We start from the raw sequence: 16,287 nt of genomic DNA, 5'->3' as shown, positions 1-16,287 counted from the left end.
TATTTGGTGAAAGAAGACATTTTCTTACAGAGGGGGGGGTGGGCGGGGGGTTGGTTGTCAAGCTTTAGGAATGAAGAAGGTGGAAAGGGGTATATATCTATTATTTGGAGGGCTCGGCTGTACGTGGGAGCTCGTAGTTTTTATCAATCGGGAAATTAATGGGAATATAAAATGAAGAGCACTCTGAGGCGGAGCTTTTAATGGCTATACATAGCTGCTGACTTTCTCCCCGATTCCGAGATACCAAGGGATTTTATTCTCAGATTAATGAAATAGCAAATGCAACGTTGGACATCGCTGTTCTTCTTATGTTTTCTTTATCTGTCTCTCCTTTGCCCAGGTGTTTTGACTCTTCTCCTCCCCAATCACTTGGGGCTTCCCCACAGTATTGAGGAGTTGTTGGACCGCGGTTCGACGTTCACCTGGGATTTAAAGCTATTTTTGCACCGAGGCTAAGTTCGTTAGCTTCGATTCCCATCTGGCTCCATATGAAGCATGTCCTGGTTTTAGCCTGAACAAAGAGAGAGAAAATTGGAGGGGAAAGAGGCTGCAAAGTTGTAGCTATCCCTAACTAACATTTTCAAGGAGTAAAAAGGCTTGAAGGCATTGTTGGATCTCAACTAGTGGGAGCATCCGCCCAAAGGAAAAACCGCCGCTTCAATTCTTCAAATGTAGTATGGATAATCTCGAAAAGCGAAAACACTCGTTCATTTCGACGTAGGGAATAAATGAGGGCAGCGGAAATCATCTGAACTACGACCCTCCGCCGATTTCTATAAGCGACGTCGTCACAATGTAGGAAGAATGGTCCGCGAGATTGAAGTTTTTGGGGGAGTAGGCGTATGGTGTGTGCTGTTTTGAAAGCCGATATCTCAAATTCTGTTTGTTTTGCAAGTCCACAGAACCAATTCTCTTATGTTGGTTTGTGTTTTGAATTTCACCTTAGGAGATTGCTTCTAATGGAACAAGAACATCGTGGATAGAATAAAACAGAGATACTAGAACTAAATATTTTTTGAAAAGGGGGGAACGGGTAGGAGAAAATTCGGAAGCCGGAAACCAGCAAAATTCACGGCAATTCAACAATTCTAATTACATATTAAACATGACTTTACCTTGTCCCGCAATCAAAAAACAAGCCGAATCCCAACAGGGAGGAGCGCCACTGAAATGAGCACAAAAATTCCATAAAAACTAAAACAAAGTTCAATCCCTTTCGAGCTCAAGCCTCTCATGACTCGTAAACAGTTCTAGTATATTTCTCAATATCTTGAAGCAGCACCCCGTGGAGAATCTCCTTCGCCACTTCTGCCGAGTATAGCGCAACCCCAACCTCCTGGCTCGTAAACCAGCTGGCACGATCCATATTTCCACTGCCAAAGAGAACCACCTTCTCATCGACAATCGTGAGCTTCAAATGCGATTTGGCAAATGCGGTTTCGCCGCTAATATCCCGGCCCTTCCTCGCGGCCCTCCACTCCCTAATGGACAGTTTCCCCGGCTTCTTCACATCCGGGCTTTCTTCCCCGCCGTCTGTTGCCTTTGCCGCCCATGCACCCAACACGCGTTTATGGAGCTTGCCCAGTGATTTTATGCAGCACCCTGTGGTCGTCCCTGACGTGGCTAGCTGCTCCGTCACCATTAGGTTCGTGTTCGTAATAATAGTGACATTGATGCCCCATTCCAGCGCTCTCACCAACCCCTGGATCACAGGGTTCGCGGTCATGTTTGGAGTGGTGATGTATATGTCGCGTTCCGCATTCGCAAGCAGGAACTTGGTGAACGCATTCAGCGGCGTGCGTGGCTCTGGCCTTGGCGCGCGGCACATACATGGCCGGAAAGCCGGGTTTTGATGGTGCGATGACGGTAGGAAAAGCGTCTGTATCTCCCGGTCCGCGGGGATGTTGGCGAACGATTTGAAGAGTCGACCTGGGAGTTTCGTTGATGGGTCCTTGAGTGGTGGGAGATTCACATCAGCCGTAGCTGGAAATGCTACATCTCCGACCACTCCATGTATCCGCAGCATCTCGGGGTTCCAGACCTCAGCCCAGAATTTATGGAATTTCTCAACGATGCTGCCCTTCAGGCGAAAAGCGCCTTCGTACCATGACTCCCAACTGACGTTGCAGCTAGGTACCCAGACGAATTTACGATCGACAATGACGAATTTCGGATGCATGACGGAGAACGGCCGAATGAAGATGGATTTGACGGTTAAATCTAGTCCGGGGATTTCATCCGGGGCGGGAAGCTTGAGCTTCTTGTTCCACTCCGTCGGGTCGTAGACGTATCCATCTGTTGATTTGATGTGTCGTAGTTTCTGCAAAAGAGAGACGGACGAAAGACAGATGTAGACTTTGATGTTTTCAATGGCAGTAGTGTGCGTGGGGGCGTCTGCTCGTTTCTGAACGACCTTTTCGGACAGGGCACGGAGGGCGTCGCATAGTCGTAGTCGAGATTTCGACATGGTAGCCCAGAAACAGGTCACGAAGACGACCTCCCGCTCCGCTGTCTCAATATCTGGACAGATGTAGTCGCTCAGGATACTCAACCCTGTTCCTGTGCAGAAGGATGGCTCCGCTGAATCTGCGCTTGCCGAGTAGTTGAGGGAGGATACCTCGTGTCCCTCCAACGGGTCTGTTGCGACGTGTTGGCGCCATTTTTCAAAGGAGTATGGCGAGTTGGCCATGTTATTCAATCCATTCAATGAATATTTCGTATTTCGTCTTGCTGGCTAGACAAACAATAGCTCGAGTGGTTTTAGTTGCAGCTTACTGCACTTGATGATACGCTATCTGCTCTTTCGGCAGCAATAGATGAGGTTAAGTGAGTTGACGGAAAATGTCTCTCCTCCGCTGCATCAAATCCGGGGATATTATCAACAACATCCTTTACCAAATTGTAGGCTCTTGGGGGGTGTGGTGTTGGAGGTTGAAAATGTTGAAACTTCAATTAGCTTCAACTGCCTTGAAACTAAATTCTGCTGGTTGACGATCAGGGACTGGTCAACTTTCTTCCACCAACGGTCCTGGATGATGGATCATAATTCATTGTGTACGTGAAACCTTGCTTTCCGTCTTGGATCTGTTGCTGGTATAGACTTCAGACTACTGTTGTTGTTGTTTGTCCCTTGGTCAATGGCGACATGAAATGTCACCCAAACCAAAATTTCATTTATAAAACAGATTAACCTAGTAATCGATAACGAGATTCTAGAAAGGATGGCCCACACTACTCCCAATTGTTTGGAACGTGGGCTCCCTTTGATCCCCCGATACATGGGCCAAAGCGGCCGCGACAAAAGCGCCTCTTTGTTTTGTTTCTTTTCGACGACCTGTCGCACTGGAAGAGTTGGTTGCTAACGAGAAGCTCATGACGGCTCAATGCTAGAGATCACCTCCACTGTACCCCTGGCATATCCACAACTTGACCAGAGAGCAAGCCTGCATACTACATATCCTATTTCATAGAGACGTCATTGCCTTTGACGCCAACACTGATTCGCCATGTTAATGCATAAGGCATAAGAGATAAAAAAATTAAAAAAAAAAAAAAAAAAACAAAACAGGGGAAAACTGATGACAAAGACTGGAAAGCAGCGATGAAACAAAGAAACACGGTAGAGTAAAAAGAGTTAACGAAAAGAAGAATCACAACCTCTCAAACAGTACAATGACGACACACACAAGCGCAGAGATGGCTAGCAAGGCGAAATAGATGGGTGTCTTCTTTGGCGCCGTATTGTGTCCTTCACCCCCGGAAGCCGGTGAGGGGTGCTCTCCAACTGCCCCTTCAGGAGCCGTCACCAGCAAACCAGGTAGACTCCGTTTCTCGTGGCCCTTTGGACGTCCAATGGTGCTTATTGAGTCAAATTGTTGTTGTCCGGTCGGTAGAGCTGTGGTGAGGGTGAGGAGGTTGAAGAGACAGATGGTGAAGAGTGACAGGTTGATGACTACCAGTATTCTAGCGCTGCCATGGGTGGAGGAGAGGATCTTCATTTTGAAAGGCTGAAGGATAACTGATATATATCCTACTTTATGGCCGGGGAGAAGAAGCAGGATGGGTCAACCATAGAAGCTGTTTCAGAGATACATCAGACGGTCGGCAGGGATCACATTATCAGCATGGATCGCATACCGTGTATCAGGAGCACAGTCAGTACGGATTGAACAGCACACCGCAAGTAGTTTCCATTCTCCAGAAGATGGTATCGCTCAGCGCGAAAAGGTGTGGAAATGCTTGTCAAAGAGATTGCCATGCCATTGCATTGTTCTAGCTGTCACATCTTGGTTGTCAACGTGTTGTGGACAGCTAAACCGCTACGGCAGCGGCGTTTATCGTGGTTGGCCGGGGCCGGGGCCAGGATTGCGCGGCTCAGGAAGGCGGCCCAGCGGCATCTCCATGTAACTACCGATTGCCGGACCTCGACAGGCGAACAGAGCAGAGGAACAGCTGCCGGCTACTCGTCAGGCTGGGCATATTCCATTATTTATTGAGGATTGTCCCTCCCAGACGAACCTGGTCACGCTAGAGGTGGTGGCCCAAGTCCCTCCATTCTGTGTGATTCTGGATATAATGAATAATTCCAGTTCCAAAGGGGTGGGACGGCTTACGTGGTGCCCGATGAATGCTGTCGTGCTAAGTTTAGTTAGTTGTCCACTCGCAAATCCGATGGAATCTCGGCAAAGGAGTCTGGATCGGCTAAGCACTAAAAATAAATTTCTCCCTCAACGCAGCGTAAATACTAGCACCAAAAACAATATAATATCGCGTCCATGGCGTGCTGCGTCTTGCTAGAATAATGAAAGCGAGGGTTGGATTCTCTCCTGCTCGTCTGCTTGTAGCAATTTGTCACGCCATAATTACCAGTAGTCCGTAATAGTATTATTATTAACCCTGGCGGGAAGTAGAATTGGGATCATAGCCGGATCAACCTCCCCATCATCTAGCATGGCATACATTGCGTAGTTGCAGACACAGAATGTTGCGAACTCCAAATGGCTGCTTAACGGGTGTGCCGCTGTCCATGGACTATAGATTTTATTGGTGGATTTGCCGCCAATTCCCGAGAGCATCGCGCTTATCGGATAAGTCACATGTCGCATTGCCCTCTCTCACGTGCTAGCTCGTTCGCAAAAACGCGTTGATGGTAAGTCGTCGCGTCGCTTTTTTTCGTCTTGGGCGATGCCGAATCTGCATGATTACGGACGGCAGATCTTGAAGTTCCGTTGGTGAGAAAATAATGTGCACACTTCCTCTCTTGGCCACTCGTCCATAGCCCAAGAGGTCTTCTCGCAGATTGACAAAGATGGCCTTGGACGATCCCGCGGAGCAATTCCTCCGCCCGCCAGGGTATGCGGCATCCCTTCCAACATAGAAATCCCCTCCTTCCCATTGCGTAGCATGCCGGAGGTGGTAGATACTGTTAAATGGTTTACAAGCTGACACTTGATCCGTGCCAGTGATGATGAGGAGTTTGCGCCGGTGTATCGGCAGCCCTCAGCATACTCACCGCTTTCTACCTTCGTCTTGCCAAGGGGGGAAATGAGGCACTATCAGCAGCAGTATGCTGATATTTATTTTTTGCGGTTGGCAAGATTGAAGCCTACCGTTGCTGAAATCGCAGTCGCGGCGTGGGAAGGGTTTAATGTATGTAAATGTTATTTTCTTCATCTATTCGGGACTTTGGCCTTTTGTTCGGGTGGAATTGAATACCTCAAGTACGTTATCATGGGTTACGAACTTGGAGTGTTTCCCACCGTTTTATTTCAGTGTACTAAGTTGGCTTCTTACGACAGATTGCGGGAGAGTATGCAAAGCGAGTAGACAGAGTACTTGACGTACGGCAAGGCGAATTGTGTTGGGTCGCTGGCACGATCTACATGGATCTTCCACTGAAACCTAACATTTTAGACGACATCTCAAAAGAAGTAAGCCAGTCGATATTTGGAACCTCGTATTTATTTATTTATTTATTTATTTTATCATTCGTATGCCTCCCGCATTCATTCAATCTAACGATATCATCAGCATTGGACTGCCGCTCCGCCCGTTCGAAGAACATATGTTGACCCTTCAAATCAAGCATTGACAAAGACAATGCTAGAAGATGAGTCTGGCCGTTTGCAGCTGACCGGAACTTTACTTCAATCGTCTCTTCTCGTCACAGGGGCAATAGTTGCGGTCCTCGGCACGGAGAACGCCAATGGCGATTTTGAGGTGATCGATATTAAGGTACCTGATCTACCACCTCAACCCGAGCGCTGGGAGAGGTCATCTGCTCCTCAAGAGTCTGCGAAGCGGAAGCACAGCTCCCTCGAAGCAAGCAGTGACAGCATTGAAAGAAGAAGAAAAAAGATAGCCCTAGTCAGCGGTCTTAACATCACCGGCACGTCTGGAGATACAGTCGCCCTATCCCTCTTAACGGAGTACCTTCTCGGATATAACGAGTTTCCCACTCAAACACACAACAACAATACCCCCCCATCTTCATCCCAGATCACCCGCCTCATAATTGCCGGAAATTCCCTCGGAAGCAGCATGATCATCTCTCAACCTGAAGCCGAGAATGCTGATCCCGCGCTGGCGAAAAAGCGCCACGCTCCTAAAAAGTATGGCTACGATGCCACAGCTTACAACGCTTCGCCCATCAATCATTTCGATACATTCCTTGCCGAGATCCTCCCTAGTATTCCCATAACCCTCATGCCCGGCGAAACCGATCCTGCGAATTTCTCATTGCCCCAGCAGGAAATCCACAGGGCCATGTTTCCGCGTTCAAAAGCCTATTGCTCTGCAGCGCTCCCGGGAGCGGCTGAGCCCGCCGCTGAACCGGGTTGGCTAGATAACGTGACGAATCCCTGGGAAGGCGATGTGGAAGGCTGGCGGTTTTGGGGCTGCAGTGGTCAGAATGTTGACGATGTGCTTCGCTACATAGATTTGGAAGTGGAAGGGGATACCCTTCAGGGCAGTGAAAGTGACAAGGACGGTGAAGCGCGATTACGACTAATGGAAGCAATGCTAAGATGGCGGTGTGCTGTGCCCACTGCTCCGGATACGTTATGTAAGATTTTTTTTTTTTTTTTTTTTTTTTTTCTTGATGTTTTGTTCTCTTTCTCTCCGGCCCCCGTTATCCTCGACGTTTTGCTTTGTATCCCCTACGAGATGCCCCCATTAACCTTCTTTTTCTTTGTTCAGGGTGCTACCCTTATCAAACTCACGACCCATTCACTCTCCAATCCTGTCCGCACGTTTTCTTTGCGGGGAACCAACCAAGTTTCCGAACGGGAATTGTCGAAGCTTCCACTATCTTATCTTCGGAAGATAATGGCGAGGAGCAAGGCACCCGCGTGCGCGTAATAGCGCTTCCGAAGTTCAGCCAGACGGGCGAGATCGTGCTCGTTGATGCGGAAACGTTGGAAGTGGAAGTTGTGAAGTTTGGTACCTTTGAGAAGGAGAACCTTGAGGTGAATGGCGATAGCGAGATGAAAATGGAGTAGGGCGTACACTTCTTTTTTCTTATAGTCCATGAGTAATAATTTGTTGGGAATTATTCACGCACGTCTTATGTATCACGGCTAGCTGTTGGAAGGGGGGTATATTGCTGCCTCCATGCCTAAAGAAACCATTGAGATGTCGGCATAGTAGCTTCATTATGATTGCAGAACGACATAATCGCCATAAACAAATAGATACAGCGAAGCACATTAGAACTTCCTCTCTCGGTGATCAGAAAATCATTTTATCATGTTATTCTAATTTGCGATGACTTGCACTTCCACACTGATACACCAAAATTACTCTCAGATGGAGACCCTAATTTCCTATCCTGGTAAGCTCCCAAGTTAACCACCATCTTGAATAACGCACTCTTCCCGCTTTTTGTTCATGTTCTAGATATCACTCTGCACAGAGGAACGGGAGAGAAGAAAGCAATAAATCCCTCCTTTATGTACTAGTATTACAAATTCATGTTCAAACCCAAACTCATTTCCCCGCCATCATATTAGAATTAGTTATATAAAAATCATTCTTAGCCATTACCCCATCCCGCTTCATTCTCCGTTTTCCGTTTTCACCCTCATGAGCCACAACACATACCGTACATATCACACAAGGACACTTCGAGCTTGAAAAGAGCCTTGATCTATTCCGTAACGAATTGGCAAATTGAACTATGCTCATCAACGAAAAGACCGGTATGTAATGAATGCAACACAATACTTCCATGGATAAAATAAGTACCATGCTTTGCCGCCAACAAACTGAGCTCGCTCAGGCCAACTCAGACATGCAACATATTAATTATTAATTCCTTATTATATCATTGTTCGTGTCGATGTTGACGAAAATATCATATCAGTTCCATCCTGCAATCATTATTTATTTTTATACCCATCCCACAAAAAATATAGCTACACAAATCCAGATCTGGGTATGAGCTGACTGACACAAACTTAACAGCCCTCTCGTCCTCCCGTGTCCTGCTCGTCCCATACTGCAAGCACCATGTGCCGCAGTACCATGAGTGGATGAAAGACCCCGTAGGTCTATATATATTTACATATTGTAATTATCATTAGCGAAAAAATAATAATGATAGTAATGATGACGATGATGATGATGATAACAAATGATAAATATCAAACACATAGGAGATCCAACAAGCCACCGCTTCCGAACCATTAAGCCTTGAGGAGGAATACGCCATGCAAACCAGCTGGCGCACCGATGCGGATAAATTAACGTTTATAATCTGTTTGCCGCTTCGTCAAACGCTACAATCATCATCATCATCTTCTTCTTTTTCTTCTTCTTCACCATCTTCGTTACCAGCTGGGGCTGTGGCTCGTGTTGCTGCAGCTGCAGAGGATGTAAACGCCAGCCAACCCGCAGAGGTGCGAGCTACGGCACCGCTGACTGATCCATGTATCGATGCCTCAGCATCAATGCTGGGAGACGTGAATTTGTTTCTGAGACTAGATGCGGACGATGAAGGAGGTGGTAATGGCCATCTCCCTGCTGCTGCTGCAGGTAGCAGCGCAAGAGTCGTCGGTGAAATAGAACTTATGATAGCAGAGAAAGTGAAGCAGGGTAAGGGGTATGGGAGGGCTGGACTGGTATGTTTCTTGAAGTATATTGCGGACCATGAGGTGGAAATTATGAAGGGGTTTGTTTCTTCGTTATCGTCTGCTGCTGGGGTCGCTGCTGCTAACGATAATGGGAGACGGGACGAGACAAAACTAGGAAAAGTGGTAGTGGGAGAGGGGAAACTAGCATATCTATCTGCTAAGATTGGCGCAGGTAATGCGCGCAGTCTGGGGTTGTTTCTGAGTTTGGGGTTTACGAAGGTGTCAGATGAGCCGAATGTGTTTGGGGAGGTGGAGTTAAGGAGGGAAGGATTGGGTAGAGATGAGGGGGAGCAGTTGTTGAGAAGGTGTGGGGTGGAGGAGTATATGGAGGTGGGCTACGAACGGGGATGAAGCAATTAGGGGTTAGTTTCGTGAGGGTTCTCCTGTGATATTGTGGTCCACGAATTCATAAACAGAGGAAGTAAAGGAAATCAAAATTAAGAGGTATATGGAAAGGACAAAAAGACTATTGCCAAAGCTATCGAGCTCTGGAGTCTATCATTCATTCGAAAGAACCTAGAAGCTATTGACTACATCAAGTCCCCAAGAAGAGAGTACTTGAGTAGTGACTGGAGTGCTTCAACACGAGCTTTGCCATTATATCAACACGAATAAAGAAAGTAAGAGGCATGCTGGCACCCTTGCTCCAGTTGATATTTGCCCTGTTGAATATCCACGGGAAAAGGCGGTTGCTTTCTCCATTCCATTTGATAATCCGCGTCCCTTTGGCATGAAAGAAAATGAGCTATAGCTTCACACGTTCAATCGTAGTGTATCTATTTCCAGTTGAGTGTTAAACCAGGTCATATGTCCGACGAAATGTTTGTTATTCATTTTTTCTTCATCTTTTTTTTTTTTTTTTTTTGGTTAAATATTATTTTTATTTAGACACCCCTCCCCAAACACCACCCCCTTCCCGTTTCATTAAACCCAAAAACCATCCGTCTAGGTGGACTTCTTGTTTCCCTTGGAGACATCTGCGATTTTGAGAGCTATATCACGATTTTGGACACATGTTAGTTCCGGCATTCTCGAAATATGACCCTCCCATCAAATGCACAACACTCCATTGCCCATAGACCTCCCCGCGAGGAACCGGAAAAAAAAAAAAAAAAAAAAATCAACAAGGAAAAGCGGCAAAGGGGAAACGGGGACGTACAGGGCGGTAGACTCTGCTTGAGCTTGTCTGCCTTGTCGGAATCCTTTAGGACGAGGGTGTAGAGGAATCGTTGGCACCGGACCTTGAACTTGATCTGGGAAGTCTTGCGGTTGCGCTTGATACGGGCAGCTATATATATGTATTCAAAGCAGGAAAAGATTCACCGAGTCAGCAAATGGACATGACAAGTTGCATCATTGGTTCCCATTTCCAAACACATCTCATCGCATATTTTTTTTTCACTCTTTGAAAGGTTGAAAGGGACACTGTCACTGTATGTACACTGTACAAGGTCCAGCTTTAATCTGCGCGGGATTGAAAATGTCTTTTCTTAAGGGAGGGGGGGGACCGACATGAAGCATCCTTCCGCCGGCAGATCTCGATGAACTGCTTGATATCTGAGACTTCGCTAGGCATGGTGGGCGGCGTGAATCGGTGAGTGAGGTTGGATATGGGAGATGGAGGTGCGATGGCAGTCGGTCTCTCAGAGCTTCTTCAACCCAGTCTGGCCTCTGTTGTTGCTCTGATTGTGCGGTGTAGATTGATAAGGGCTTGTTTTAACCCTAATCGGGCAAATGGTCCGTGCATGGATCTTGGCATGTGAAGATACGCTGATTAGGTAAGGACAGCAGGCATCACCGTTTGGGGGGATAGAATGGAATATTTGTCCTTTGAATAGTACTACATATACATGCGGGAATGAGTGTATGTAGTTGGGTGGTGATAACAATGCTAAACTGATATACTTTTGGTGCCTTATGAATATATATGCTATATAAGGAAATAAGGAAATACAGCAGCCGAGATGCCCACCCCATTAGATAAAGCTTTGAATTCAAAGGTATAGTTAACTAGTGCCCAAAAAATACTATGAGACACAATTATACTCCACATGCTAATTTCTAATGCTCGATAGAATCTATTCCTTGGTAAATGCAAACAACAAGATAAATCATCCCATGGCTGCTTGGCTGACCGTATTGGCAGGATTCGCCGGCATTGTCACAGCGGCAGCAGTATGGAGCATCTGGGGTGGCGATATGTTTCCCGCCGAATCAGACCCAACAGGAAGTGTGTTTTCTCTCTCTTTTTGATGCCGGATAACTTAATTATATCATCGCCCTTTGCTAATCCATCCCCCAAAGACCCGGAAGACTGGACGACAGAGGAGCTGAGACGGTGGCTGAGGTCGGTATGCACAGATCCAATTTCGGCTATCATTTCTGCTCTCCATTGCCCCCCAAATAAGTCCTGGATGCAGTTTGTATTTTGGTAAAGCTTCTCATCTAACTTATCCAATTTTCCTTCGCACAGCGCGGTCTCCTGCCCAGTTCGACTGCGTCAAGGGATGATCTGGTCGAACGCGTGAAGGCGAATTTGAGACATCCAACGCGATAATGTTGGTGGTTGAGCCGTATATATACATAGCTTTGTTTTGTTGATTGATCTCCCGTTGGGATTCCACGTCGTCGTTCCATGTTATATATTCCGGTTGCAGCAAGGTTGTCGGGGTACAACAAGTTCCAGTGGAAAAATTGCCCCTTGATATTTCCCATCGTATCTTCTTCCCCTTCTGTGGTTCCCGTCTTGTATTCCCTTTTCGTATTACCTTCGCAGCAAACTGCATAAAGCCGTCTCGCAGATCAGATAGCCCCAGATCTTATCGCAGCCACAGCTCGTAAAGTATATAAGCCCGTCGAAATCCGTAAACTAAGTCACCTCTCCTCCCATCCACACAACCACACTCACCCAACCAACCTGAAATTCTGACTCTGTATCAACCAACGTTTCTCCTGTTCCCTCCCTTTCGGGGCCTCGCCAGCAGCAGCAGCAGCAGCAGCAGCAGCAGCAGCCTGGGCATTCGGTACAAGAACAAACGTCTCACTGAACCTCCGATTCGTCGAATCACCAGGCTCCACCTCCACCTCAAACCTCACAGACCCATTCACAAGGACCAGAATGGACATGTTCCTCGCTGCCGAAGCGGCAGTTACAGCGGATGATGCCGACGACAACGACGACGACGCAGGCAGCGCGGGGTAATTCGTATTGATGATCTGGCAATCGTAGGACTGGATGTCGTAGCGGGTGGGGGGCATTTGGTTCGTGAAGATTTCCTGGACGGAGGGGCCGTCTGCGACGATGTTGCCGTTGAAGAGGAGTTTGGAGAGGACTGGGGTTGGGGCGTAGAAGGAGGCGATGGTGTCTCGGGCGGACTGCAGGGCGGGGTAGAAAGATTGGACGAAGGCTGTGGCGGCTGTATTTTTTTCGAGGGGGTCAGATGCGGGAAGATGGGCTACGTTGATTCTTTGATTCTTTGATTCTTTGTCTTTGGAGAGGGGAGAGGGGGATTTTGAGAGACGTACCCTCGATGGATATCTTGATGGCATTCTCTGCCGCCTGCGCCATGGTGGACGAAGCGGGTGTGAGTTCGGTCAGTTGATTTTACGCATCGGCGGGAGAGCAGGAGGTAAATAAAAATATTGCAAGCTTCTGGTAGGCAGAGGCATCCAGCAAGGATCAAGCCGTAGCCAACGAACAGCAAAGTTGACTTGACTTGGAATGGCAATAAAGAATTTTTTGTTTCTTTTCCTGTTTTGTTTTTTTCGTGCCGAGGCTGTTTTGTTCCATCTCGAAGCTTGGACCAACCAACCAATCAAAACCAACCCTTTGGAGGCCAAAATATTTTCCCCAACCTTTCGAAGTCGCGGTATCCTGCAACCTGGCTCACAAGGTGCTCTGACAACGATGCTTGAATCTGGGCTGCGCACTGCTTCCAGAGCGGCGAGGTTTGCCAGGAGCCCTGAGCGAATCTGGGTATGTTCGCCATGTCGAAACGCGCTTCTGCGGAAATCGCAATCACAGTCGCAATCGCAATCGCGCGGCCTCAGCACGGCGCCGTCGCGAGAGCCCGACAAGAAGCCATTTTATGTTACCACGCCGATATTCTACGTCAATGCCGGTGAGATTGGCCATTTCCCCTCTTCTTCTTCATCTGTTCACTTCTAACTGGGTTTCTGGAAGAGATGCTAACTGATTTCCCCCCTCCCCCCCATTGCGCACAGCTCCCCATGTAGGCCATCTGTATACCATGATACTCGCGGATGTTTTGAAACGGTGGCAGATTCTGCTTGGGAATACGGACGCGAAGCTCCTTACGGGCACGGACGAGCATGGCTTGAAGGTATGATTGATTGATCGATTGATCGATTGACTGGGTTAGGCACGTGTATGGCGTATTGTATTTCGAGAGACAGGTGCTCATTAACAAACGAACGCCTTTATATTTCGCGTGAATAGATTCAACAAGCCGCGGCGGCACTTGGGATGACGCCGCAAGCGCTATGCGACCAGAACTGCAAAACGTTCCAGGTATGTGTGATTCGAAGAAGTGGGATGGATGGACTGTCATGGCAATTGGGGCGGGCTGACGCACAGGATTTGGATTTGAAGAATCTTGCTAGGAAGGGGAATGTGGGCTACGATCACTTTATACGGACGACGGACGCGGAGCACAAGGAGGCGGTGCGATACTTTTGGGTATGAGGCGTGCCCGTCGCATCTAAAATCTCAACGGGATGGAATGGCGATACTGACATCTGGGTAGGACATGCTTAACCACCGGGGCTATATTTACACGTCGAAGCACGAAGGATGGTATTCCGTCAGCGACGAGGCGTTCTACCCCCCCTCAGCCGTCCAGCCGACCCTAGACCCGTCCACGGGACGCAAAATCATTGTGCGTTCCCCTGACCCTTCTCTATCTATTTCCATTACTATTACTATTTCCTGGCTGACGTTCTATTACCCCTCCACAGACGTCTATAGAGACCGGGAAGGAAGTGCAGTGGGCGTCAGAGGAGAACTACCATTTCCGGCTCTCTACTTTCCAGGAGCCGCTGCTCGAGCATTTCAGGAAGAACCCCAACTTCATCACGCCGAGGAACTACATGGACGGCATTGTCAGCGCCGTCACGTCGGGATTGCAAGACCTGTCAATATCGAGACCCGCCAGCAGGCTGAAGTGGGGGATCCCTGTGCCGTACGACGAGTCGCAGGTCATCTACGTCTGGCTGGATGCACTGGTGAACTACATCACGTATGCGGGATATCCGTTCCCGCCCGGCGCGCAGTCGATATGGCCGGCGGATGTGCACGTGGTTGGGAAAGATATACTCCGGTGAGTGGAATTCCTCGCGAACCTCGGATTCATGGAAAGAAAGCCACAGTCAATACTCAGGCCCAATCGTCAAGAAAAACATAACTTCAGAGCTAATCGATGCTAATCGGCTCCTCCCCCCCCCCCCCCCCCCCTTTCCCCGGGAAAAACAGATTCCACTGCATATACTGGCCCCCGTTCCTGATGGGGGGGGGCCTCCCCCTCCCGTGCCGGATCCTGGCACACGGGCACTGGACCATCAACCACGAAAAAATGTCCAAGTCCCCGGGCAACGTGGTCAACCCGCACTTCGCCATGGAGCGGTTCGGCGTGGACGCGATGCGCTTCTACCTCACGATCGACGGCGCGCAAACGTCCGACTCTGACTACGAGAACTCGTATATCGTCGAGAGGTACAAGAAGGGCCTGCAGTGGGGCATTGGGAACCTGGCCAGCCGGCTGCTGCGGGGGAAGAAGTGGAGCGTGCGGGACAGCGTCGTGCTGGCGGCGCAGGGCCGGTTGGCGCGGGACAAACACCATGGGCTTCTTGAGGCGATGCCGGGGCGAGTCAAGGCGGAGATGGAGCAGCTCGACCCGCGCAGGGCGCTGAACAGCATCATGGAGATCATATACCAGGTGAGGAAAGCAATTCTACTTCTTTCCATTTTCTTAGTATTTTTTTTTTTTTTTTTTTTTTTTTCCTGCGTGCATCTTCTCGCAGTACAAAACGGAAAACGGTACTAACAAAAACTGTTAACAACTCTTTCTCCATCCACGCAGACAAACAAATACTTCCACGACATGCAGCCATGGTCCCTCGTGAACTCTCAAACACAACCCCAAACGCAACGCCAAAACCCCGCCCTGAGCAGCGCGCTGTACACCACGGCAGAATCGCTCCGCATCGCGGGGATCCTGCTGCAGCCGTTCATGCCGCACAAAGCGGCCGAGCTGCTGGACATGCTCGGGGTCGCGCGGGAGGCGGGCAGGCGCAGCTTCGCCGCCGCCAGACTCGGGGCGGACGGTGACTACGGGGTACCGCTGGTGGATCTCAAGCAGGGAACGACGGGCACGCTGTTCCCGCCGCTGATAAGCGAGGCGTGAGTGAGTGGCGGTGTTTTTACATGCGAGTCAACCCGTGCGATGGGTTAGGAGGAGAAGATGAAGAGGGAGGGGGGAGAGAGAGAGAGAGAGAGGGAGAGAGAGAGAATGATGCCGATAACGACGAGAGTCAGCCGAACCCCCGTGTGTTTTCACTTTTTGCAGCCTCTGCTCATTTGCTCATTCAGGATATAATTCTGTATATATATATACAGTACAAAGTCTTCTTTTAAGCAATGTAGAATCGAATCATCCGTCTCAAGATATACCTATACTTACTTAGAATAACTTACGTTATTAGATTCGGCTAAACCTTTCGGCGATTCTTCAGTAACTGTGTTTGTTTTTTCCAGTCTCAGCGTTTTATTCTATTCTATTCTATTTTATTTTATTTTTTTTTTTTCATTTTCTCAACTGAGGGCTCTCGATCATCAAACAAACCCCTCCCCCCTTTCTTCTAAACGCCGGTGAAGCTGATAATGGAGCTGAACTTGTATTACACAGCTTGAAAATTGCTTTTTTTTTCAGTTTGATGACCTTTTTGAAAAGAGGGTCTCGAAGATGGGTATAAGTTGAACAGAGCTTCTGGATTGTATATATATGTTGGGGGAGGTGACTGAGAAAGGTGTAGAGGGCACACGGGCGCCTTCCGGTGCACGCATGGCTAGCGTTATGCTTTGCGAAAGCGACAGAAAGATGGCTTTTCAAGAATTGTTGTATATCTGTCGAGCGTGGCA

General features: G+C 48.4%; 8 protein-coding genes across 8 annotated transcripts in view; 4 read left to right on the top strand and 4 right to left on the bottom strand.

Moving 5' to 3' along the window:
- The window catches only part of HCAG_04250 (conserved hypothetical protein), a gene marked incomplete at both ends in the record, with an annotated part of 1,878 nt that extends 1,130 nt beyond the window's left edge, over nucleotides 1–748 (bottom strand). Inside the window, 2 exons of the mRNA XM_001540360.1 lie at nucleotides 351–422; nucleotides 622–748. Of these exons, the coding sequence (XP_001540410.1) occupies nucleotides 351–422; nucleotides 622–748 (199 nt within the window). The remainder of the gene's footprint in view (nucleotides 1–350; nucleotides 423–621) is intronic.
- A 483-nt stretch (nucleotides 749–1,231) lies between these two features.
- HCAG_04249 (predicted protein) lies at nucleotides 1,232–2,689 on the bottom strand (the record flags this gene model as incomplete). The annotated part of the gene is made up of 1 exon (XM_001540359.1): nucleotides 1,232–2,689. One exon carries the CDS (start codon nucleotides 2,687–2,689, stop codon nucleotides 1,232–1,234), a length of 1,458 nt encoding a protein of 485 aa, XP_001540409.1.
- Nucleotides 2,690–5,308: 2,619 nt separating this feature from the next.
- Nucleotides 5,309–7,499, top strand: HCAG_04248 (conserved hypothetical protein; the record flags this gene model as incomplete). The annotated part of the gene is made up of 5 exons (XM_001540358.1): nucleotides 5,309–5,352; nucleotides 5,463–5,649; nucleotides 5,799–5,930; nucleotides 6,031–7,063; nucleotides 7,198–7,499. The coding sequence occupies 5 exons, from the start codon at nucleotides 5,309–5,311 to the stop codon at nucleotides 7,497–7,499; spliced, it is 1,698 nt and encodes a 565-aa protein (XP_001540408.1).
- Nucleotides 7,500–8,176: 677 nt separating this feature from the next.
- HCAG_04247 (conserved hypothetical protein) lies at nucleotides 8,177–9,482 on the top strand (the record flags this gene model as incomplete). The annotated part of the gene is made up of 3 exons (XM_001540357.1): nucleotides 8,177–8,198; nucleotides 8,464–8,543; nucleotides 8,655–9,482. 3 exons carry the CDS (start codon nucleotides 8,177–8,179, stop codon nucleotides 9,480–9,482), a joined length of 930 nt encoding a protein of 309 aa, XP_001540407.1.
- Nucleotides 9,483–10,076: 594 nt separating this feature from the next.
- HCAG_04246 (60S ribosomal protein L38) lies at nucleotides 10,077–10,707 on the bottom strand (the record flags this gene model as incomplete). The annotated part of the gene is made up of 3 exons (XM_001540356.1): nucleotides 10,077–10,123; nucleotides 10,291–10,419; nucleotides 10,644–10,707. 3 exons carry the CDS (start codon nucleotides 10,705–10,707, stop codon nucleotides 10,077–10,079), a joined length of 240 nt encoding a protein of 79 aa, XP_001540406.1.
- Nucleotides 10,708–12,035: 1,328 nt separating this feature from the next.
- HCAG_04245 (conserved hypothetical protein) lies at nucleotides 12,036–12,699 on the bottom strand (the record flags this gene model as incomplete). Its single annotated transcript, XM_001540355.1, has 2 exons — nucleotides 12,036–12,538; nucleotides 12,657–12,699. 2 exons carry the CDS (start codon nucleotides 12,697–12,699, stop codon nucleotides 12,036–12,038), a joined length of 546 nt encoding a protein of 181 aa, XP_001540405.1.
- Nucleotides 12,700–13,038: 339 nt separating this feature from the next.
- HCAG_04244 (hypothetical protein) lies at nucleotides 13,039–14,474 on the top strand (the record flags this gene model as incomplete). The annotated part of the gene is made up of 6 exons (XM_001540354.1): nucleotides 13,039–13,252; nucleotides 13,356–13,474; nucleotides 13,591–13,662; nucleotides 13,744–13,815; nucleotides 13,898–14,029; nucleotides 14,109–14,474. The coding sequence occupies 6 exons, from the start codon at nucleotides 13,039–13,041 to the stop codon at nucleotides 14,472–14,474; spliced, it is 975 nt and encodes a 324-aa protein (XP_001540404.1).
- A 314-nt stretch (nucleotides 14,475–14,788) lies between these two features.
- On the top strand, nucleotides 14,789–15,553 carry HCAG_04243 (conserved hypothetical protein; the record flags this gene model as incomplete). Its single annotated transcript, XM_001540353.1, has 2 exons — nucleotides 14,789–15,085; nucleotides 15,230–15,553. 2 exons carry the CDS (start codon nucleotides 14,789–14,791, stop codon nucleotides 15,551–15,553), a joined length of 621 nt encoding a protein of 206 aa, XP_001540403.1.
- Nucleotides 15,554–16,287: the final 734 nt, after the last annotated feature.

The sequence above is a fragment of the Histoplasma capsulatum genome, genomic scaffold (genome assembly GCF_000149585.1).
Source record: "Histoplasma capsulatum NAm1 scaffold_4 genomic scaffold, whole genome shotgun sequence".
Classification (NCBI taxonomy): domain Eukaryota; kingdom Fungi; phylum Ascomycota; class Eurotiomycetes; order Onygenales; family Ajellomycetaceae; genus Histoplasma; species Histoplasma mississippiense.
This window is presented reverse-complemented; position numbering and strand designations above follow the sequence as displayed.